Here is a 23,797-nt window from a genome sequence, read left to right on the forward strand (position 1 = left end):
CTGCAAGATAAGTTGTATGTCATATTTCATTCTATTTAATTGTTAATAAATTCGACAGGTGGTAAAATTTTGTAGAAGGAAGTAAAACTCAGAATTTCCTTGGATACCATCTGAAAAAGGTATGTTCGAATTTTTTATTATTTATGATTAATTTATCAAGAAAAAACATGTACTTGTGAATTTAATTTGCTGTAATTGAGTCCTTTTAATTATCTTTTCCCCTCTTTTCATGTTGCACGCAGACTAAAAAACGTTTGGAAAATTTATAATCCTACTTATTTCTACTTATTTTTACCTCCATCTCATCTCCTTTTTTTGGATGCTCTGCTCACCTTTTTATTTAGCAGTAGAGGTTAAGATCGAAAGTGGTTTTCTTTGTGCTTAGAATAAATCGTTTTTTTCATCTTCTAAGCAAGGGTACAGTATACGTAAAGCAGCTAAATTGAGAAGAAAATAAATTCTTATATTTATACCGGAGACAGTTGTTGATGGTAATACAATTGAAAATGCAATGAAAATGCAATTTTTTAATAGAGTATTTAAAATACTATTTGAATATAGTATACAAGTTGGAACATAGAAATGAAAAGATAAAGGAAATTTTACTTTACAACATAAAAGGGACACAACATGAAAACGGTGCTTTAGAATGCATTTTTTTACTATACTCTTTTAACCAGTATAACAATTTTGTCATCATCTTAAATACTTTTTAGTAATTTTTGCAGCAATGTTTTTGATGACATTACCAGTGACGCTAAGCTGCAATTTTTGGCAGTCACCATTTCTAAGAATGCTCTAAAATGAACTATTCTCTTATTCTTGGCCCTTGAAGAGATCACATTTCAATTAATTTAAGGAAAAACCATATAGTAAGTTGGAAAATACTTGTAAACCACGTAGGGAGGGAGTTCTGACCTTGTGTGCCCTGAAATCTTCCATTTCTTAAAACTTCTAAAAATCGCTTACTTATTCCATATACTTTGAAGAACGTTTGAATTTCCTTTTTGGATTTGTGTCCCCTCCCCGGCAACCAAAATGGAAAACAACGCGCATGTGCATGCTTCCACTTATATGAACAAGCCAGGGCTATCTTGTGCTACCAACCAGTTGTTCTTAGTTTGTGACTAGTGGTTCTTGGAGGTTCGAATACACATATACATCCATTGTCTTCTCCTCAATCCTATCTGAATCTGAAATGAGCACTAAAATTTTGCAACCTGAGAGAGAAGTTGACCTAATGGAAGTCTCTTTCTAATCACCCTTTAGATCTATTTATTCTGGAAAATTGTGAAACGGCGTGTCCAGGATATCTCAATTATTTTTACTATATAAGAAAATAAATTGTGACGAATTAAAATGAGCCATTATAAAATAGTCAGTGATGTCAAATTTGGAGGGGGATATTAGTACTTGTAATTTTTTGTTACTCCCCACCACCATCCCCCTAGATTTCAAAAAACATTGTTTTCATAACGGCAAATAATCGTATATTTTAGATATATTTAAAAAGTCTGCGAGCTCGTTTAGTAATTTCGAAGTAATATACTTGTTAAACCTAATAAATAAACACTTTTTAAGTTAGCTCCAACCATGGGTGTCTGCAATTTTTTTAGGATAGAAGGAGCCCCAAAAAAGTCACAATTTTAGGGGAGGGACAGAGTAGGCACTTGCCCAAGGCCCAGAAATCTTAGGGGCGCAAAGTACCGCTAACGTTCATAATGCAAATTGAAATTTCATTTCTATTAAAATAAAGGTGAAGAGCAGTTAATAAATTGAAATAACTAAAAGGAAAATAGGTCAAAAACAAAGATAATTGAAATGATACAAATTGAAAGAGCTAATAATAATTAAATAATTTAATAATTCAAATACTCAGCTAAGATAATAATAAATAAATTGGTATTTTATCGATAAATTGAAAAAAAATATTAATAAATAAAAATTTTGTTAAAATTTGGCTAAAGATTTTTTTCGCAGAAATGAAGGGGAGGGTATCGTAATCAAGATTTTTCCCCGTTTGCTAGATAGGCCAGAACCGCCACTGCAGAAAAGTTTTATATTTTATGCCATTTACATCTACATGGTATTTCTGTCCCTATATTTTGTGGACAAAGGAGGGGAGATTTGATACGGATGAAGATCCAGTGAGATATATTTTTTCTTTTTAGGGTGAAGAAAATTGACCCTTCGAGTGCGGCCACTCAAGAAAATAAGAAACAGGGAAAATTATTCTGGTTCTCTCTGGATCTAATCTAATTCTCTGATCAAAGAGAGAAAAAAACTCAAGGTGAAGAAAACATAATGGCCAGTAGAAGGAAAAGACAAACTAAAATGACGTGAATATTTTGCCTCATTAAAAAATAAAAAAAAACATAAATCTTAATTAATCCATCAAACCTAAAATCAAACAAAATCTAAGCCTAAAAAATACTGTCATGGCTGGATAGTTGGGATTAGATCTTCAGTTCTCTGAATGCAAGATAAAAAATTACTTATTTGACATGCTAAGGCAAAAATTTCTTACATTCTTGCCATGATTTATTCTATAATAGATTGTTTTCTATATATATATATATATATATATATATATATATATATATATATATATATATATATTTCAATCATAATATTCTATTTGATCGATTATAATATAATTCTAGATGAGCTGGCACCTTCTTATCGCTTTTTTCTACATGTTAGTTGGCTCAAACAACGCAAATGAAGACATAAGCTGCGTTTCGCACGCAAAAAATCGTGAGATTATGTGCATAAAACAGCCTGGTCCAGCAGAAGAGCTCCATCTTCACAATATATGTAACGGTGATATCAGTTTCAAAGCTCAAGGGTTCGTTACAAACATAGATAAATACACATGTCATGAATATGATGAGGAGCGTGAGGTAAGGAAATTCTGATCGTGTCCTCAACCCTTACTTCTAATAGTTTTATAATCTTCTATCCACTACTGAGGGAGATTTCGTTAGAGTTGTTGCCACGCTTAAAGTGTCCTTCGAGCTGTGCGTACACTTTGAACCTATTTTGACCTCACCTTCAATGTATGAAAATGGTCATTAGATCCCCTAGTGATGAGTTTTATCAATAACCTGCTTTAGAAGGCTTGACTTTGCAAGTACCCTCTAAATTTTGAATCTGGGTTGCCACTCTACAGTTTTACTTTTTGCTTAATTTTGGTGAAATACCCATGTATAATGGAATGATTTCCATTGTACTAAGTACAGCAAAACAATTACTAAATGCGGCAACCATGTTTTTATTAGCTCTCAAAGTTTTGGTAAATACTTGCTCAGTATGTAATAAAATATATAAGTGATTGCAGATATTCTTCAGATTCAAAAAAATAACATGATTGTACCATGTTTAGAAGTAATTAATACAAATTATTCCTCCTAAGGCTATAAAACTTTCCAGAACTATAGAGATGTACATATCTCTTTCCCAAACTCTTCACATCCTAATGGACAATGCTTTACAATAAAACCGTAGTTCCTTTTGTGTGCTTAGGGGTCGAACTATTTTAACAGCCTCTGAACAAACTTGAATCGTCATTGGCGTCAATGGGGGCCAGGGGATTTTTTTTCACTCCTAGGTTTTGAAAAAAATACCTGTTTTGGAGTATTTATGAAAAAATGGGCCTTTTCGGGTACTTTATTAAAAGATAAAAAAGCTACCAATTCCCAGGGGATATTGGATAGCACATTTTACCTCTCCGCCCAAATTTTTATGAATTTATACTATTTTCAATGATACTGTTTTTTCTGTTTCTACTGAAACTTGACGAGTTAGCTGCTACTGAACTTCTCTCTCTCTCTCTCTCTCTCTCTCTCTCTCTCTCTCTCTCTCTCTCTCTCTCTCTCTCTCTCTCTCTCTCTCTCTCTCTTCCCCCTTTCTCTCTCTCATCCTTCTCTGTCTCCCTTTCTCTGTTACCTCCTCACACTCCTTTTTTCTTTCTCATTCTATCTTTTTTCTTTTTCTCTGCCACTCGTTTGCCATCTGTCTTCATCCCAAGGGTGATAATTCTTTCTACCCCTTATTTGCCATCTGTCTTCATTCCAAGGGTATTAGATGTTTATTTTCTTGGTTTATCAAGTTGTATACTCATAGTTGCGCATTGGCAGTCTTTATTTGCCCAGGGTTAGATTACCACGCGTGTGCTCTTTTGGCTATTATTTATTTATCTGTTTTTTTTTAACTGACTACAAGCTGATTCGCTCGCTTATAAGCTATTGGCTGTTCTTTACAGTGTCTTATCACTACGTAGGATGCTTTGTGGAATATGTTGCCGATATTTGATGGGTTGGAACCAATAATGGTTGCTAAATTCCTGTCCAGTGAGGGGGGGGGGAGTTCAACTCCCCAAGAAACATGAACCAGTTTGAGAAGATCCTTTGAGAAGTAATTTCAGGTGTAACGAACTATAGGTAAGGGGCGGCCCGGCTCAATAGTAGCCGAAGCTCTAAACAACGGAATTCTGATGAAAAAAAAATCTATGTATAAAAAGAATTGAATTTTTTTCTGATTTTAAATATATATTTTTTATTATGTTTATTTATACTCATCAAAAGCTACGAGCCTTAGAAAATTTGCATGATTTTTGAAAAAAAGGGGAAAGAACCCCTAAAATCCATAAAATCTCAATGAAAATCTCACCATCAGATTCAGCGTAACAGAGAATGCTACTGTAGTGGTTTCAAGCTCCTATCTGCAAAAATGTGGAACTTTGTACTTTTTGCCAGAAGAAAGATCACGGATGCGGGTTTTTCCCAGGGGTGATCGTATCGATACATTGGGCCTATAACATCGGGAGAGGCTCATTCTAATGGAAGTTAAAAGCTCTAGTGCACTTTTTAAGTGACAAAAAATGGAGGGCAACTAGGCCCCCTCCCAAGCCATTTTTTCCAAAGTCGTCCAATCAAAAATATGAGGCTGTCATTGTGTTCAGCATAGTTGAACGGCATAATAACTATGTTTTTGGAGATAACATAACTTCCCCATAGCCCCCCAGGAAAGGTCTAAGTTATCAAATTTGCCCAATGCTTACGTACAGTACCTGTATAATATTAGTATTTTGGAAAGTATGCATACATTTTCCAGGTGAGGACGGGAGGAAAATTTTTTTGCACAGGGGGTTTGCACTGGGAGAATTTTCCATGGAGAGGGAATTTTTTAGTGAGTGATCTTTTCAGGGGAAACTGAATACTGGAGGAATTTGCCAGAATTCCTATACAGAATTTCCTGATATGTCTTGCTTTCTCTTTATTGAATCAATTTTACAAGTGGAGCTGTTAAGGGTAATTATCCGAGGTAAGTTTTCCCCAAAATTGAATTGTCTAGAGGATATTTACGTGGGAGGGGGATTTTTCCGTGAAAATGGAGCCAGATTCCCTGGCGTTATTTAAAAAACGATCAGAAATTAAATTAAAAAACAAGTTTTTTAACTGGAAGTTAGGATCAATATTAAAACTTAAAATGAACAGAAATTACTACGTATGCGAGTGAGATTGCCCCCTCCACCATACCTAATTTCTTACGCTAAAGTTTAAATTTTTTCAATTCTTTAAAAACGACTCCTGAAACACAAAGGACATTTAATTAGAACAATAAGTTTTCTTTTTAAAGTCAAAAACTTTAGCGTAGAGAGCGAGGTGTTGAGCAGGGGGCAATCCCCTTCGTACCCGTAATAATTTCTGTTTGTTCTAAGTTTTAGTATTGCTCCTTACTTTCAGCTGAAAAAATCACTTTTTATTTAATAATCAACAGAGAATCAAAAGAAACAATTGATTTTCTGGCAACTTTTATTACTAATAATATACTCTTTACAGATCCCATCTGACACGACGTTTACTTATACATATGCCCATGTTGGCAAAGGTTTCAAGCGTGAGCTTCATATAGCAGACTGCATATGGCGCAGTCCAGGAGACCTCAAAATCGCAATGCCGTGTCCCGCATGTATGCGTCATGTTGTCGTGGATAAAAACACCACACATAGCGATCCTGGGACGGACAAGATGGGTAACAGAAGGTTAAAGGGACGTCTTGAGGCTATTCCTCTATCAGTTTATTAATTTATTTTATTTTTTAATAAAATAATTTCTTTGATTTTCTTGTCATGGTTGAAAGTATATGTTGATAAAACTAGCTTACAATGTTGATTTGATAAGTTTTATTACCATGGTTTAGAACTCCAGCAATAACAACGATAATAAAAAAAAAATTGCCAAAGAGCCAAATTAAAAATTGTTATTACACGATTTAAGACTTAAAAGGAAGTAGATTAAATTGTAATTTGTGGGCTATGGAAAGGGAAATTATATTGGGAAATTTCAATGACTTCTTCTAAAAATGTTTACGGTGATCTTTAAATTTGTAAATTAGCTCATTATCGTTTTTTTATCTAAATGCAACAGTTGAAACTTCAGACGAATAAAGCGTAAAGACGGTGTTCCAGGATAATTTTTTTGGGAATATATTCTATAAGGCAACCAGTTGCCAGATAACATAGATAGGGTGTTTAAACGTAAGCAGTACTTTATCGAAGCTGTCATCCCCGACTCGTTTTACCCCTGAATTTGACCCAAACGACACAGTGGGAACTGTACTAATTCACCGCTAGTTTAGGGTATACCCATAGGTGAGCAAACCTTTTTCATTCAGAGGAATTTGAAGAAATTTTTGAAATTGCTCTACAAAATCAGTAATTATCGGGAATTAAAAATGAACGGTGTGAATATAATGTTACAATATGTAAAAGCCCTTTCACTGAGCCTTGAAGATTAATTGGATGGTTCAGGTCATAAAATTAAATACAGAATGATGTAACTGTATGTTAATTGTACAGTATAAATACTTTAAAGTAAAACATTTTTGTCAATAAAATCAACGTAAAAAGTTTGCTTTTAAAAGTTAGGTTGTAAAAAGTTTGGTTGTATCGGTAGCTTGCTGCTACCGATACAACCACGAGTAGCTACCGGTACAACCATGATGGTGAATCCATAATTCTACAAAACATAGAATTATGTAAAATGTAAAATAAAACTTAAAATGAGCAGAATTTATTACGTATATGAGGGGACTGCTCAATCTTCAACACCACTCTCTTTAAGCTAAAGTTTGAATGTTGCCCCAATCTTTTAGGAACGAACCCTAACAAACAAGGGTCGTTTGATTAGAACAATAAGAGGGCTTTTATATTTTATAGATTTACCGTAGATTTAAAATAGATTTTATATTTTTTATAGATTTATATTTTAGAGATTAGTAAAATAAAAATCTATAAAATATAAAAGCCCTCTTATCGTCATTTGACGATACATCCCGTCATTTGACGGGAAAAAAGGGTTCGGGGGCTAGTTGCCCTCTGATTTTTTTTTTTTTTTACTCTTAAAAGTAAACTTGACTTTTTCAATTTCCAGTCAAATGAGCCCTCTCTGAAGTTTATAGGAGCATCCCTTCTATAAGAACCATATATGTCCCCGGGGTATAACTTACAAAGCCTGCCCTCGGGGCCCTGTGGGGTTATTACGAACCTGAAGTTTTGTTATATGATCTTTGAACTATTTTTAACAAAATGACTATCTCAAAATTTTTATCAGATGTGTTTGGGGGAAAGGTGTAGGGGAGGGAAAGCTAGTTGCCCTTTGATGTAACTTAATTCCTAAAAAGTGGACTAGAGCTTTCAATTTCCAATCAAATGAGCCCTCTTTGAGCTTTATACGAGCATCCCCTCTATAAGTACCATATATGCCCCTGGTGCATAACTTACAACGACTGCCCCTACACCCTGGGGGTTTGTGTTGACCCCGAAATTATCGTTATATGATCTTTGAACTATTTTTAAGAAACTGGCAATCTCAAAATTTGTATCAGATATATTGGGGGAAAAAGATGGGGGACTAGCTGTTCTCTGATCTTTTTAGACTCTTCAAAAGTGAACTAGAACTTTCAATTTCCAGCCAAATGTCGCCCTCTCTGAAGTTTAAAATGAATCCTCTCTGAAGTTTATACGAGCATCCTTTCCATTAGGACCATATATGCCCCAGGGGCATAACTTACAACGCCTACCCTCAGGCCCTGGGGAGTTTTGTTAACCCCAGAGTTTTTACTATCCGATGATTCAGCTATTTTTAACAAAATGGCTATCTAAAAATTTTTATCAGATGGGTTTGGGGAAAAAGGGCCTGGGAGGGCTTGTTTCCCTCTGTTCTCTTTCGACTATTAAAAAGTGAACTAGAACTTTCGGTTTCCAATCAAATGATCCCTCTCTGGAGTTTATACGAGTATCCCTTCTATAAGAACCATACTTACCCCAGAGCATAACTTACGATCCCTACTCCCGGGCCCTGGAGGTTTTTTTTGGCCGCGGAGTTATTGTTATATGGTGTTTGAACTATTTTTAACAAAATGATTATCTGAAAATTTGTATCGGATGCATTTGGGGAAAAAGGCCGTGGGGGAGAACTAGAACTCTCGATTTTAAATTGAATGATTCCCACCTCTGAAGTTTATGCGATGACCCCTTCCATATGAAGTTCCTCTGTGAAAAAAAAATTAATTATAATAAAACGTTTGAGCCATAGTCATTTATTATAGCCAACGATGTAGGGCTGCCTCTTAAAATGCCAAGAAACCTGGCTCCACCTCCGCAAAAAATTCTCCTCATTTAAAGATCCTCTAGGCAATTCAATTCCGGGGAAAATTTACCCTAGACAATTACCCTTAACATCCCCACGCGTAAAATTGAGACGGCAAAGAGAAAGTAAGAAAAATAAAAAGAACTTCCAATCAGAATTCTGACCAATTCCCCCAGTGTGAATTTTCCCCTGAAAAGTTCACGCTTCAGAAACTTCCCTCCCCATGGAAGATCCTCCTGGTGGAGAATCACTCAGGAAGAAACCCCCCCTACACCCAAAGAATGTATGCACACTTCCCAATAGCAAACACTGTATGTACAAAATGGGCAAATTTTATAACTTAAAGACCCGTCCCCAGGGCCTGGGTGGAGTCGTTTTATCTCAGAAGGCATAGTTATTGGACCTTCAACCACCGAATTAAATGACTATCTTAAAACTTTGGTCGGATGATTTTCAGGAAAAGTGGCATGGGAGGGACTGGTTGACCTCCAATTTTCTTGATCACTTAGAACGGACACTCGAACTTGTAATTTCTTTTCGAACAAGCCCTTTCCCGAAGTTATTGTACTATTGGTTTGGAAAAAAAACAATGAAAACACATCCGGGATCTTTTTTCTGGCAAAAAATACAAGGCGCTTGAATCCTCTACATTACGGCTCTCTGATACGCTGAATCTGATGGTGCGATTTTCATTAAGATTGACTTTGACTTTTAGGGGATGTATCTCCATTTCTTGAAAATCAAGGAATTTTTTCTGACTCGTGGCCTTTGGTGGGTAGCACTAAACTTAATGAAGCTTATACATTTTGATTCAGCATAATAAACTAATTATTTTTATATATCTATTGATATCAAAATTCTCTTTTTTATAGTTTCAGTTACTATTGAGCCACATCGCTCCTTATTTACAGTTCGTTACCACAAACTGTTTGGTAAGTTCTTTGCTTAGAACGTATAAAGTACATATTATGAATAATCTAGAGTTGAGGGCCATATGAAATCAGCATTGGGGAAAAAGTAAGATCAGGTTTTGGCAAAAGTTTTTTTTTTTTAATTTTGCCCCAAATTTTTCTTTTTAACATTGTCTTTTGACTTTTTTTCGGCTTACCTTCCCCAATGAAAATTGTATGTTTTTAGTGTCTATAATATTTACACTGTTTTTTCATATTTTAAGATGGGTCAGGACCTCAGCCCAGCAACCACCCATTTCCCGGCTGTGCTGTTAGCTATCATCTAAAGTGGTACCAGTACGCAAAAGTTTATTTGGAAAATTAGCTTAAAACAATCTATCAAAGGCGTTATATTCAAATGAGCAACAGTAATAAGGCACTAAATGTAACAAGCATTGATTGGTATATCATTGCAGTTGTAGAGGTTAAGTATTCTCGCACTCTCTCCCAAGAACCGTTGTGAGGTTGAGGGCTGACATTAAGAATATGGGCATATAACTGATACACATCTACTAGCTCAATTGGACTTCCTCTGAAGTGGCTTTTGAATGCTGTGGATAAAAAAATATGTTTATTAGAATGATTGTGCGTTTAATATGTTTGTTTATCTTGGAAACACATAGAAATGTTAAAGATGTCAATTTTATTTCGAATTCTTAAATCCAATCTAGCAACTAGCCACTATACTACCAAAAAAACAAACAAAATATAATTCATGCATACGATTACTTTCTGCAAAGTTAAATATATTTAATGAAATATTTTGTACAGTATTTTTATGAATTCTAACCTTCTTATAATCTTTATTGAATGTTTTGCCGTTTTGCTTTGCTTCTCTGTTTGTTTTTTTTTCGTGTATCATTTATAGCCAGTTTGGTCATAAGCCCATTTAGGACGCAACTCACAGCTTTCAGCTTATTTAAAACTAGAATCCATTGTTTGTATATTCGTTTGTTTGCTTGTTTTTTGTTGTTGTTGTTTTTTTTCCTTTGTAATCTAGTATTTTAAGCTGGTTCACAATTTCATAGCAATTTCCATTCATTTAACTCCTCCAAACTTTTTATTACATCTGATTTGATGTGAGTACCATTGAGGATAAAGAACGAGATAAAACAAAAGCAAGTGTTCGAGTAGCAAGAACAATGAAACTATGCATTGAACAGGGTTAGAACTTGAAACTCTCCAAACTTAGGGTTATATCAACTATGGTGGATTCACTCGCGTGCTCTTTACCTAGATCTGATTACTTTCGGGGAATTTCACAACTTTTCCCAAAATCAAGCATCCTTTACTCTGCAAATTGATTTTTGTGGGTACTTCCGACCAGGATTAAAAGGGTATAGATAGATAGATAGATAATTTATTACTGACTGAACCAGAAACCCAGTATTTCACATCTACAACTACAAAAACTTAAAAATGACACTAAAAAAGGAGAAGTAAACCCAACAAAAACCAGAAAAGAAAACAAAGATTACTGTCTAAATAATAAGCATATCACTTTAGAAATCGACTATGAACATTGCTGACGGAATTCTCAAACCTATTAAACCAATTATAGGTTTGAGAATTAAATTGTTCAAAACTGTGCGTGGGATAGCTGGCTCCCACGGCATGTGGGTTTCTACGAAGGTTTTCTACGAAGGTAACCCCTAATGTTTTTAATCACCCAGCGGATAGTTTATGCCAGTTATCCTTGTGGGAATTTTTTCTATCAAATAATACGAGTTTTGCTTTCAAACAGCACCAGTAATTCAAAAGACCTTTTTCTGATGGCCCTGAGCGCTCAGCCGACATTTTTTTTACAAGAGAAATCGTTAATTATCCAGCTTCAAAACTGAACAGTATTCCAGCTTGAAAATTTAGGTTTGGATGCTTTTTACTGATCTTCGACTCTGCTATTCGTCTAATTTACTGAAAATCTTAATAATATTTAAATTCCTTCTGAGCGCCACAAAGTGTATTAATGATAGTTACTAAAAAACTTTACTAGCCTTAGGAACAATCTCACTGGCGGAGAATATTAAATTTTTGTCCTTGGTTTTTTTTTGGAAGGGGGTGAAGGTTTGATTCAATCATATTAAAGACCAAATCTAAATCATAATTCGATGAAACCCACATAATGCTTTGTAATTGTTCAAGCCTTCCAGAAGGATGATTTTAAATAAAACTGTTACCTACTGCACCAAGTTTAAGAACTCGGTTACCATGTCAGCTTTTTGTTAAAGGTCTATTCACAATGAAATTTTACTACATACCGAAGTTTAGCTAGTTCTAATTTGAGCCAATCCAAAATTTTCATTAAATTTTTCAGCCAATCGGAAGATTCTATGAAAAATGTCATTGGTTTAAATTAGTGCTAATTTAGGTATTAATTAAGTTGCATTGTGAATGGGTCTTAAGGCTTGTAACTATGCTAACAAAACATAAGTTCTGTTTTCATTGTTTTTTCATAGCACTGTATTCTTCTTCCATATAATCTGTAAAACAACCAGAAGGTAAACAGCTTGAAGCTACTATATTATTTCTTAATAACATATTTTGCATAAGAATAATTATATTTCCAGGCGACAGAATAATTGTAGACACGTAGTGCAAGAGGTATTTTTGAATCATAGCAAGTGGACACGGAGAAACTCAAGGACACTACCAAAGTATACAGGTGACTCATTTATCTCTCCCCAGTTTTATGTGCTCTGAAAGTACAACTTTATAAAAAAAAGAATTAATAATTGCCAAATTAATAATAAATTCATAAACTTAGAAAGAAGGTTAAAAGAGTATCAATAGCAGAGATCAGTCTTTCGTTGATTGCTCGAAAGTCGCTAAAATCAAAAAAATTAAAAAGTAGTATGAAAGTTTTAACCAGCAATAGCAATAAATACGCTAAACCAATTGAGATGAAGCTAAATTTCATTTATAGATAGCACTGGAGTCAATCCTTGCTAAACTCGACACAGGTCAAGTTTAAATAGCATTGTTAGTTGCTGCCACATAAGGGGAAAGGCTTACAGCTCGAGCTATGATCCAAACGACTCGATGAAAACACAAAATTTAAAAGCTCTCAGAGAAAATAAAAGCTTAGGAATCGCCACCTGAAAGATATCTTTGTCAGGATCTCCGAATTTCTTGAAAGAAAGGCTGAAAAAACACTTGAAACACTGAAAAAACACTAGATAATTGCGCTCATCAAAAGGCTAGCTGGATATCTAGTACTCATGATGTGCCTGGTACCCAAAACATTTTAGAAAAAAGATTGGAGAATGTTATTTACTCGAAAAGTGGAATTTTTTTCTAAATATTAAGGACATTTTTGGTTCTGTATAGTTTTGTATTCTAATTTAACATATGCCTTGTCTCCCCCTAACCCCCAACAAGGCCAACCTTGTTGCAGTAAAAAAGTATGCACCATAGTGCTCTGTTTACTGTTCTGCATTTACTTCAAAATACAACTGAAAATTTGAATTTTACACTTAACAGCCACTCTAACTTTCAAATAAATCTTACCTGGTCCCCATCCAAAGAAAACAGTTCTCATGTCAGGATCCCCAGGTGGATATCCATGAAATCCACCCCACTCGACATTTTGAGCATTTGGTGGTAGTTGTTTGTCACTTTCAAAGCCATTTATGAAGAATCCTGAAAAAAAGCAATGTTTGTTTCATCAAAGGATTTAATTATGCACCCACGCATGACGAAAGTCGTTTTTGAAGAGAGTCAAGCATTACGAAATATCGGGCAATTGTTAGCAAAGATTTTCACGAATATACTTTTCTCACCTTAAAATATTTAATTTATTTCGAGGTAATGTAAGACGATATCTGTGCTGTGTTTTTGAAAACACAAAGATTTTTTTTTCCAATCCCAACTTCATCGTTTATTTATATCATCAGGGAAAAGATTTAATATTTTCTTTTTTTATTATTTTAAAAAGAAAAAGCAAGGGATTCTCATAGAGCTTTCAAACGGAACATTAAAACACGACCCTAATTTTTTAGTCATCAGCAGCTTTCTGTAATAACTTTTTGAAGTGATTCTCATACATAATTTAGGTTGTTTGGATTTTTGGGAAAATATATTTCAGCTGTCCAGAAAAGATTTCAAATGGAGCTATTCTGCATCAAATATAAAATCCAATCAAAATTGTCACTGCCCACAGATGCTGCTTAATAATCCGTTAGCTCTTTTTCTGAAACACCAAAAATTCATAATTTTTTTTATATTTTACTTAAAACCATGGGTAAATTAAGCGAATATTCACACAGTAAGCTGGTATATATGCTTACCTGTCTTAGCAACAAGTAATATGTCATGAACAAATAGCCCTTTTTTGTAATGGTATTCTTCGGGTATTTCTTCTCTTTTATATACATTGACACCTGGCATTCGTTTCAAACTATTATATACTTTTTCTAATTTATCACTTTCTGGGGCAATAGTCATAACAGCACCCACGTCAATGGCTAATTTTATATCATCAGAATTGACAAAATCTTTAACGTTGACATATTTCATTCCAGCTTCAATATGTCCATCAGCCATTCCATGATCAGACACAATCATGATGTTAACCTGCAAGAAAATTTTGCTTTTTATTTAACTAACAATATCAAAATTAAGCGGCTAAAGAATAATTTCTTAATTATGGATCTGCTCGTATGCATGAGCACCTAGAAAATAAACCGTATCAGATCAAAGTTTAGGTTTTTGGTATGCTTCTAGCTTGGTATTATGATAAGACGATGGTTCACGTTTTATTTAAGTCTTATAACATTTCGACGTCTGGGGTTATCTTTAGCGACGGGGAGATAGGCATCTCCTGTTAGCAAAAATGACAATTGCTCTAGTTATTAATTGAAAAAAAATGCTGTTTTGATTGAAGTACAGAGCGAAGTAGCAACTTAAAACGAAGACCAATTATTACTTCGTGGTTTATAACAATGATAATTGCTGTTTATTTATCCAAAAATACAAACATGACAACAATGCCCAGAGATTATAAATTCCATAGTATATGCAGCTTATATTTACGAAACTACCCCAAATAAACCGATGATATTTCCCTATATCTGCATAATTCTGAAAAGCTAACACTATACTGAAAACAATATACCCACTACAGAAAAAGAGGACATTATCTTAGGAGTAAAAATTCCTTGACTAAACTGCGGAAATACAAGACTAATCCAGAAGATTATCGATAGTCTTTCAAGGCCATGGTACCTTTTAGTGTAAAGTTTAAAATTTCCAAAAAAGAGTTTGTTTTTTTGAAAGTTTTTTATTGAAGCATCAGCTTTTTACAATTCTAAAAATTAGAAATATATCAGGAATCAACTTGAAGCAATGACGTAGTAGCATATGGCAATTTTATGTAACGGTTAGACTCATGTTCTGTCAGTTCTGAGAATAATTCAATCAGTTAACTTTTTTTTAGTAAATCTTTATTTAGTTATTTTGTTTGCATGTCCGTTTATTACCCTGTTTTACTGTTGCAAGCGTAAATTTTGTAGGCCTTAAAAATTTCAAGTACAATGTTTATTGCTGTTATAGACACAAAGATATTCCCTAAAATAAGAATTAATATTGAAAAACGGCAAAACTTGATCTCATCAAACAAATATTGGTCTTATGAATAATAGTATATATCTCCGTTTTGTTTAATCCTATTTAAAAATTCAGTGAATAGTTTAAAAATTTTTAAATAAGTTTTAATAGAGTATTTTAATTGAATTCTTGCTAAGTTCCAAAACAAATGTCTTCCATGCTAAATTACACTAGAGGACGCTAAATAAAGTTTTCTCTATTTTAAAATCAAAGTCAGCCACGAATCTTCTTTTCAAATTTTATCTGCTTTTCATTTTACTGATATGATGAAACAGACTGGCGTCTGAAAGAATCAGACATCTATTTGGCTATTTACTTGTTTACATAAAGCTAGGTTAAAGATCTGATTAGCCTTTCTTCTACATGATTTTATAGCCCTTATAATAATCTAAACAAACCTTGTACCATTCAAGGGAGGGAAAAAGGAAAACTTATGAAAGGGTTTTTACAGAAGAAATTTGGCACACTTACTTATTGAAGTCAAAAATGAGTAAATTTTTTTCTATTCTGTGAAATTCAATTCTCTCTTCAGAATGTGCTTAGCCCTGTTTTAATATAGGGTTTAACGGACAAGCCGAAAAAAAAAATCAGCCAATGAAAGTGCGAGAAAAAGCAAAACTAAATTTGGTATAGACCATCGGAAAAAAAGTTAACACCTACTCTGATGGTTTTAGAGCGTATAAATATCAAACAGTTCGTGGTAACGAACTGTAGTAAGGAGCGACCCGGTTTTACTGTTTTTTACTGTTTTAACAGTTTTTTACTGTTTTAAAAAGTAGAGTTAAGAGAAAGAGTCAAACTTTAGCGTAAAGAGCGGGGCGTTGATGAGGAAGCATCTCCTTTCGTATACGAAGTAATTTCTGTTCGTTTTAAGTTTTAATGTCGCTCCTTACTTTCCGTTAAAAAAACTTGTTTTTTTTTATTTAATATTATAAGATACATAAATACTATATAAGAAAATTATGTAAATAGATTAAAGAAACACGACCTAAAAGAAAGAATGAATAAAGGAAACCGAGATGAGAAAAATCATTAAATAAGAGCGTGAAAAATTGAAAATTACAGTAAGGATGAAACCCAGTCTCCTGGGTTGAATTGCACTAATGCATCATAAATTTCCTTGCTGTCGTGGAAGTATTTCGCTTACGATAAAATTAATAGAACACTGATTGATGGAACATAATAATAGATACACATGATATATTACATTAAAAAGGGACTGAGAAACAAAGGGAAAGAGAGAGAGAGAGGGGGGAGGAAGGGGGAGAGTCAATATAGCCACAATCGCTTACCTTGTGTTTTAGGGAGCTATGACTAATTTTCTCAAAAAGTCTGTAAATAATGGCATCAAGTTCCTGTAAAGCCTCATACAGCTCTTTAGTGTGGGGTCCATTATAGTGTCCTTTATTATCCAAGTGTTCATTATAAAGCTGAAAATGGTAATATAATACTTTAACATCATAAAAAAGTTTGAAAACTAATAAGTGATCGAGGACACCATTTCACAAAACCACTAATGCTTCTTTTAGATGATGTGGATGCCTTTACGATCATGCAATTTCTTACTGCAGCCGTATTTTGACGTTGTCCAAAAGTATTTGGACAGCGTCAAGTTAGAAAACATTCCTTACTTCATAATATGCAGCATAACTGTAGCTGAAACATTTTGCATGCAGACCCACTATACTTTATCCCCTAGTATGCAAATGTGTGTTTCAAAAAACTTTGAAAACTAATAAGTGATCGAGGACAACACTTCACAAAACAGCTAGTACTTCTTCTAGATGATGTGGGTGCTATTACGATCATACAATTTCTTGCTGTAGCCGTTGCTGCGTTATTTTTTCTATACATTTTAGATCGATGACGTGATTTTTTACAGTTTTGTAACTGCCAAAAAATTAGTCTAGCTAGATTTGTACATCTAGACAAGTGGAAGAACACAACTCCAAATTGAATACATTCAATTTCAAAATTGAATACAAAATATTCACTCATTTGCCGTTCACATGCCAGATTTGGTGGTTGGCTTCGACAAGTTCCTGCTAAGCATCCAGTTTTAGAGTCTAGAACTCTGTGTCTAGGATTTCAAATTCTAGCAATCAGGGAGGCTCTGTAGCACAATAGTTATCATCTGCACTTAATATTACCTTTCATGTGTATAATTGGCTGGACTTTGATGCTTAAGCAAATGCATGGCCAGTCACAAATGTCTAGTCATGGAAGTCTTGTTGGACTTGCATGTGAACACCGCAGGAAAGAGCTTACAAAAACTCTAGGCATGTTCAGCGAATCCCTTGGATCTGAGAAATCCTGACAGGAAATTCTGATTTTCAGTCAATTTAATGTATTTTCCATTAGTATACAAATTTTATGCGTCATGGGTCAGTTGACATGAACAAGTCAACCTTCTCATTGGTTGGTTTAAGAATCGCTTAACAGTGCTTTTGACGAATTAAGTGATGCTCAGCTTAATTATAAATTCCACTTTCTACAATTCCATATAGCCAGCTTTCGGTTAGACGGGGTAGAATTTTCGTGTCATTATTTTCAAGTATATATTTTTCTTTTTTACTAATTAGCATCTATTATACAGTTTTTGATTTTAAAAATAGTATGATTAAAGTAAAAAAAAATTGCATTGCTTGTGCTTTGTTGTAAGAAGCTGAACCAGCACATTATTACTGAATTGAACTGAATTTTTGATTGATTATTCAAATTAATCTTATTGGGAAATTTATCACAAAGGACATTTTAGTAGCATTTCTAAAGTTTTTTTCATGGCACCAGAGGGTTGTATCTGGGCGTTGAGGAAGTGACCACTTCCTCCTAAAAAGTAGATCCAAATTAAAGTCAGATGACATCCTCTTAACGTAGTGATTGACTGATAAATGTTTATTCATTTTTCTAAGTCTCAATCTTCGCATTTTTATTGACATTTGTTGTGTTTATGTGTGCGTTTGTTTGATATCTATTAGCTATGATGTTTATTGGCTGGGCGGCGCAGATAACGCTCTACCACCGCCCACGCAAAAAGGAAAATGCCTTCAACTTGTTATTTCTTTCTGGCCAATTTGTATAGAAATTTGGTTCTAGAAACATTACAGAGGGCTCATTCGATTGACAATTTTAAGGTTCTAGTTCCCTTTTTCAGATTCAATAGTGGTTTGAGGGCAATTAGCTCCCCCTCCTTTGCCCTTTTTGCTACGGCTCGAAAACCCCAGTAAAAATACGATTAAAATCCTGAGATAGCTATTTTGTTCATAATAGTTGAAGACCTAATAAATCTTCCTCTATGGATGGTGTGATCCGCACAGTCCTTGGGGGTAAGGATTGTAAATAATATAAATTGGCAATTGTTTAAGCATAGGTTTTATGCAGGAAAAAGGCGTGTTTTATATTGGGTGAGTGATCAACAACAATGCAAAAGGGAAATTGGGACTGCAACCCAGGAGAAAAATACAAGAAAAAACATTTGTTCCCCCAAAACGGGGCCTGACGAAGGGCAAGAAGCAGAATAAAAACTTTCTCTCGAGCCACTTTCTTGGGAATGGGTAGTCACAGAAACTCGAGAAGCTGCTCATTCAATTGGAATTTGAAAATTCTAGTGCCCTTTTTGAGGTCGTAAGGCTGAAAATGATTGGAGGGCCTCATTTTTGAATTGGAATTATAAGATTTTTTTTTTAAAAAAAGTCAAAAGTCAAAGAAGGTATACCTCCTGGATGATTTTACCATACGAGCACCAGTGGTCATTGCACTGAATCATCTACGATCTGGCCATTAAACGATTCGGGTTACCGTAGCCCTATTCCTACTTATTGTTATTTTCATTTGTTTTGTTATTTCACTTGATTATTCATATCAATTTCTAATCTTATCAGCAGTATGTGTAATCTTTGTGTTTGATTTGATTTTTTATTTTGATTTTTGTCATACATTGATAGTAATTTCTGTTCGTATTAGGTTTGAATTATGACAGGCCTTAGTTTCTGCTATGGATAGGCTTTATCATTGCCCTTAAGTATTTAGGAAATAGTTTCTTAGAAAAAATTTCAGTTAATTGATAAATAAAAGCTTGTCTTGCAAATAATGATTTAATTTATCCCTGACGACGTCTGTTCAGGAAAGTATGCACTATAAAAAATACTATGTGAAGCAATACATATCTCTTATCTTACACTTATTGGTGACTATTACCTCTTTTATTGCGCACCCAACATAGTTTAATAACTTAAAAAACTATTCTGAATAAACATTAAAAATGAAACTCAACCTGTACGGCTCAATTCAGAAAATTCCTCACAGGTAACTCAACATACAAAAAACTCCAGTGAATCAAGTCAGCGCAGCAGATTTAATGTAAACAGATAATCCAATTCAAGAAAGAACTCAGCTCAAGCAAGGCAACTCAACATACTGACAGCTGAACTGATGACGCTGTGAAGAATGCAGCTCAACCAAGGACATCTTAGGAATGGTAAAACTGCTCTTAAGAAAGGGCTAATCAAACAGTTCGTGGTAACGAACTGTAGTAAGGAGCGACCCGGCTCAATAGTAACCAAAATTTTAAAAATGGAATTTTGATACCAATAGCTACATCAAAAGAATCGCATTTTAATGCTGATTTTAAATATATAAGTTTCATCAAGTTTAGTCTTACCCATCAAAAGTTACGAGCCTGAGAAAATTTGCCTTATTTAGCAAATAGGGGAAAAAAAAACCTAAAAGTCATAGAAGCTTAACGAAAATCACACAATCAGATTCAGCGTATCAGAGAACCCTATTGTAGAAGTTTCAAGCTCCTATCTACAAAAATGTGGAATTTTGTATTTTTCGCCAGAAGGCAGCTCACGGATGCGTGTTTATTTGTTTGTTTGTTTTTTTTCCCAGGGGTGATCGTATCGACCCAGTGGTCCTAGAATGTTGCGAGAGGGCTCATTCTAACGGAAATGAAAAGTTCTAGTCCCCTTTTTAAATGACCAAAAAATTGGAAGACACCTAGGCCCCCTTCCACGCTAATTATTTTCCCAAAGTCAACGGATCAAAATTCTGAGATATAACTATATATATATTATAACTATGACTTTGGGGACGACTTACCTCCCCACAGTCCCCGTGGGAGGGGCTACAAGTTACAAAATTTGTCCAGTGCTTACATGTAGTAATGGTTATTGGGAAGTGTACAGACGTTTTCAGGGGGATTTTTGGTTGAAGGGACGGGCTGAGAAGAGGGGGATATGTTGGGGAAACTTTCCATCGAGGAATTTTTCATGGGGGAAGAAACTTTCCATGAAGGTAGGGCAGGATTTTCTAGCACTATTTAAAAAAAAACAATGAAAAAGTAAATATGAAAAACTTTTTTTCACCTCGAAGTAAGGAGCAGCATTAAAACTTAAAACGAACAGAAATTATTACGCCTATGAGGGGCTCACCTCCTCCTAATACCTCGCTCTTTACGCTAAAGTATTTTTAGTAATTTTAACTATTTATTCTACGGCTTTTGTGATTCAGGGGTCATTCTTAATGAATTGGGACAAATTTAAGCTTTAGCGTAAAGAGCGAGGTACTGACGAGGGGGTGAACCCCCTCATATATGTAATAAAAACATGAGAATACAAAAGTTCGTTACGTAAGCTAATTTATAAGTTACGTATATCTTTTACTAATAAAAACATTCGTACAAAATTGAAAGTTCTAGTTGCTTCCTCATCAACGCCCCGCTCTTTACAACAAAGTTTTTTACTGTTTTAAAAAGAAGAGTTGAGAGAAAGAGTCAAACTTTAGCGTAACGAGCGGGGCGCTGATGAGGAAGCAGCCCCTTTCATGTACGAAGTAATTTCTGTTCGTTTTAAGTTTTAATGTCACTCCTTACTTTCAGTTAAAAAAACTTGTTTTTTTATTTATTTAATAAGCATGAAAAAGGATTTAAACGTTGTCATTTGGTGTTTCTGAAAGTTTGATTTTCCTTTCCCCATTCTGAAAAAATAAATCTAAAAGCGATTCCAATGAAAGTTGAGCTTCTGCCTAAACTAAGAGGCTTTGCCCACATGCCCCCTATGTTGAGGTAGGTGTGAGCAGAAATTATCTTTTTATCGTATAGCTTTATTAGTGTTTGAACTTTTTACATTTGAAAGAAAAATCATAAATCGCATCTTTATTAAAAATTCATAACACTCAGTAACGTGTTTTGAATTCGAACACGTCTTTTAGGAACGAAGACAGAATATTTTTATTTGGTTAATCAGAGAATAGTATACATTACAATTTTTGAACGCCAGTGTCTGAACTTTTTTGCCTTTTAAAGAAAAATTATAAATCGTGTTTTTATTAAAATTTATAACACTCAATAAAGTGCTTTGAATTCGAACACGTCTTTTAGGAACAAAGACAAAATGTTTTTCTTTGGTTATCAGAAAAAATTACACGCTACAATTATTTTTCTTTCTTCCGATATGGGCTCTTTGACTAGTAAATAAGAAAAAGAAGGAGAGCGGCAATTCCGTGCATCCCTGCTCTTTGCTCTGACATTTAATTTACAGTTAAAGTATTGGCGAGTTTTCCAACAGCTATTTTGCTTATCTAGCGCACTTATAGAGTTAATTTATGAAATAAGTGTAGAGCAGAGCATCGTTATAAGAAATCGTGTCATCAAAATTTAATAAGTAAACAAACAATTAACCCAAATAATTAGTTCTAAAAGAACATGACTTAGTTTCTAGAATAGCCTGGAATAGCTCAAAACTTTTTGGGTATTCTTGGTTTATCAAAAAATTATCTAGTATGAATTTTGAAAGGGCCTGTCCAAACAAGACCTAGTTGATATTTTAGTCTGAAGGGTAATGCACTGGTATTAACTTAAAAAGGCTTACCATCACCATATCGTAGTCTTCTTGCTCTAAGACTTCAAATGCTTTTCCTAGATTAGATTCTAGGACTTTCGATCCGCGTTTTGCAACAAATCCATCACATAGTGCAGGCCTTATTCCCTTTTGCGGTACGTCACACCTGTTAGAATAAAACAAAATCATTGGATAAAAGCCATGATTGCTAATATTTTATCTAGTAATACTAATAAAGCCTTATACCACAAATTAGTTGCATGCTTACAAATTAGTTTCCTACAACAACGATTTTTTTAGCTGGGTAAAATTGCTTTCCAGAGTAAAAAAAAGAAAATCAGTTTTTCGAGGACGGGTGGGTTTTCAGGAATTCTTTCACAAACAAAAGAAACAGGTATGGAAGAGATAAGTATTAAGTATAACTGTTTAACAGAGATGCTAATCAGAGCTTTCTAGATCAGAAAAATTGTTGATGAAAAAGAAGGAAACACAATATTAAACTATTGTCTTTATGTTGTAAGGATAGGAGTTAATTCTTTTATAGGATCTAATTTTTGAACACAATTTTCTTATTTTAGATTTTAAGTTATATTCATAGTACAGTATAAAGGGAAAAAAAGAAAGTAATAATAAAAAATGTAGGATGATGGAGTTGCAATTTTAGAGCCATTGTGGTATTTGCTCAAATCAAAATCTAAAATAAAATCTACATCAGTATCTTAAAAAAATCACTTTTCACAAAAAAAAACAAAGGAAAATTTGTTCCTGTTTCATTCCTGTTGCTTTCTTTCAATTTGAAATCTTTTGGGCTTAAAAATAGGATACCTTGACGATCATCTGTGTTTGAAGAGATAATTCATATTGCATTACTTAAATTCATGAGCTACTCGGCAGCACACAAAGGGCAAGAAAGACTGTGCCAAATAGGATATTGAGCATATTTTATAACATCAAATGTACAGTACAGTAGGTTTTTAATGATAAATCAGGTTTTTTTCAATAAAATATATCGTGAGTTTCCCAAAAGTTTTCCAAAGTCAAACCTTTTAAGAAACCATATTCAACGAACAAAGCAGGGCAAGCACAAATAGGTATGAATTATTTACACAACAAGAGCTAAGAGCTCATATGGCACTTGTGACGAGGCGAGAAGAGCTAAGAGCCAAGATATCATATGGTATGAGCTCTAACAAAATTCTATGAATCAATAGATTGATTTAAAAAGGAAAATAAGAGGCTTAATGCCGGTCAAGATTTAAAATAAGAGCTCTGAGTCACAATGTCCTTCTAAATATCAAAATTCATTAAGATCCGATCACCCACTCGTAAGTTATAAATACCTAATTTTTTCTAATTTTTCCTCTCCCTTTTGCCCCCCCAGATGGTCGAATCTGGGAAAACGACTTTATGAAGTCAAATTGTGCAGCTCCCTGACACGCCTACCAATTTTCATCGCCCTAGCACAGCCAGAAGCACCGAACTCGCCAAATCACTGAACCCCTCCCCCCAACTCCCCCAAAGAGAGCGAATCCAGTACGATTCTGTCAATCACGTATCAAGGACATTTGTTTATTCTATCCACCAAGCTTCATCCCGATTCCTACACTCCAAGTGTTTTTCCAAGATTTCCCCCTCCAAATCCCCACAATGTCAAAAGATCTGGTCGGGATTTGAAATAAGAGCTCTGAGACATGAATTCCTTCTAAAAATCAAATTTCATTACGGTCCGATCATCTATTCGTAAGATATA

At 34.3% G+C, this 23,797-nt stretch overlaps 2 protein-coding genes across 3 annotated transcripts in view; one reads left to right on the forward strand and one right to left on the reverse strand.

The window, feature by feature from the left end:
- Positions 1-43: 43 nt before the first annotated feature.
- On the forward strand, positions 44-6,123 carry LOC136027468 (uncharacterized). Of its 2 annotated transcripts, none has more exons than XM_065704762.1 (3): positions 44-119; positions 2,664-2,903; positions 5,844-6,123. In XM_065704762.1, exons 2-3 carry the CDS (start codon positions 2,664-2,666, stop codon positions 6,087-6,089), a joined length of 486 nt encoding a protein of 161 aa, XP_065560834.1. In that variant the 5' UTR covers positions 44-119; the 3' UTR covers positions 6,090-6,123. The 2 variants fall into 2 exon arrangements, with proteins under 2 accessions (XP_065560834.1, XP_065560835.1); XM_065704763.1 differs by lacking the exon at positions 44-119 and adding an exon at positions 2,175-2,290.
- Positions 6,124-9,896: 3,773 nt separating this feature from the next.
- The window catches only part of LOC136027469 (glycerophosphocholine cholinephosphodiesterase ENPP6-like), a 68,151-nt gene continuing 54,250 nt past the window's right edge, over positions 9,897-23,797 (reverse strand). Inside the window, exons 5-9 of the mRNA XM_065704764.1 lie at positions 22,078-22,213; positions 16,501-16,638; positions 13,891-14,176; positions 13,112-13,243; positions 9,897-10,155 (exon numbers count right to left, since the gene is read on the reverse strand). Coding sequence (XP_065560836.1) covers positions 9,959-10,155; positions 13,112-13,243; positions 13,891-14,176; positions 16,501-16,638; positions 22,078-22,213 — 889 coding nt within the window. The 3' untranslated portion in view covers positions 9,897-9,958. The remainder of the gene's footprint in view (positions 10,156-13,111; positions 13,244-13,890; positions 14,177-16,500; positions 16,639-22,077; positions 22,214-23,797) is intronic.

Source organism: Artemia franciscana, chromosome 5 (assembly GCF_032884065.1).
Source record: "Artemia franciscana chromosome 5, ASM3288406v1, whole genome shotgun sequence".
NCBI lineage: Eukaryota > Metazoa > Arthropoda > Branchiopoda > Anostraca > Artemiidae > Artemia > Artemia franciscana.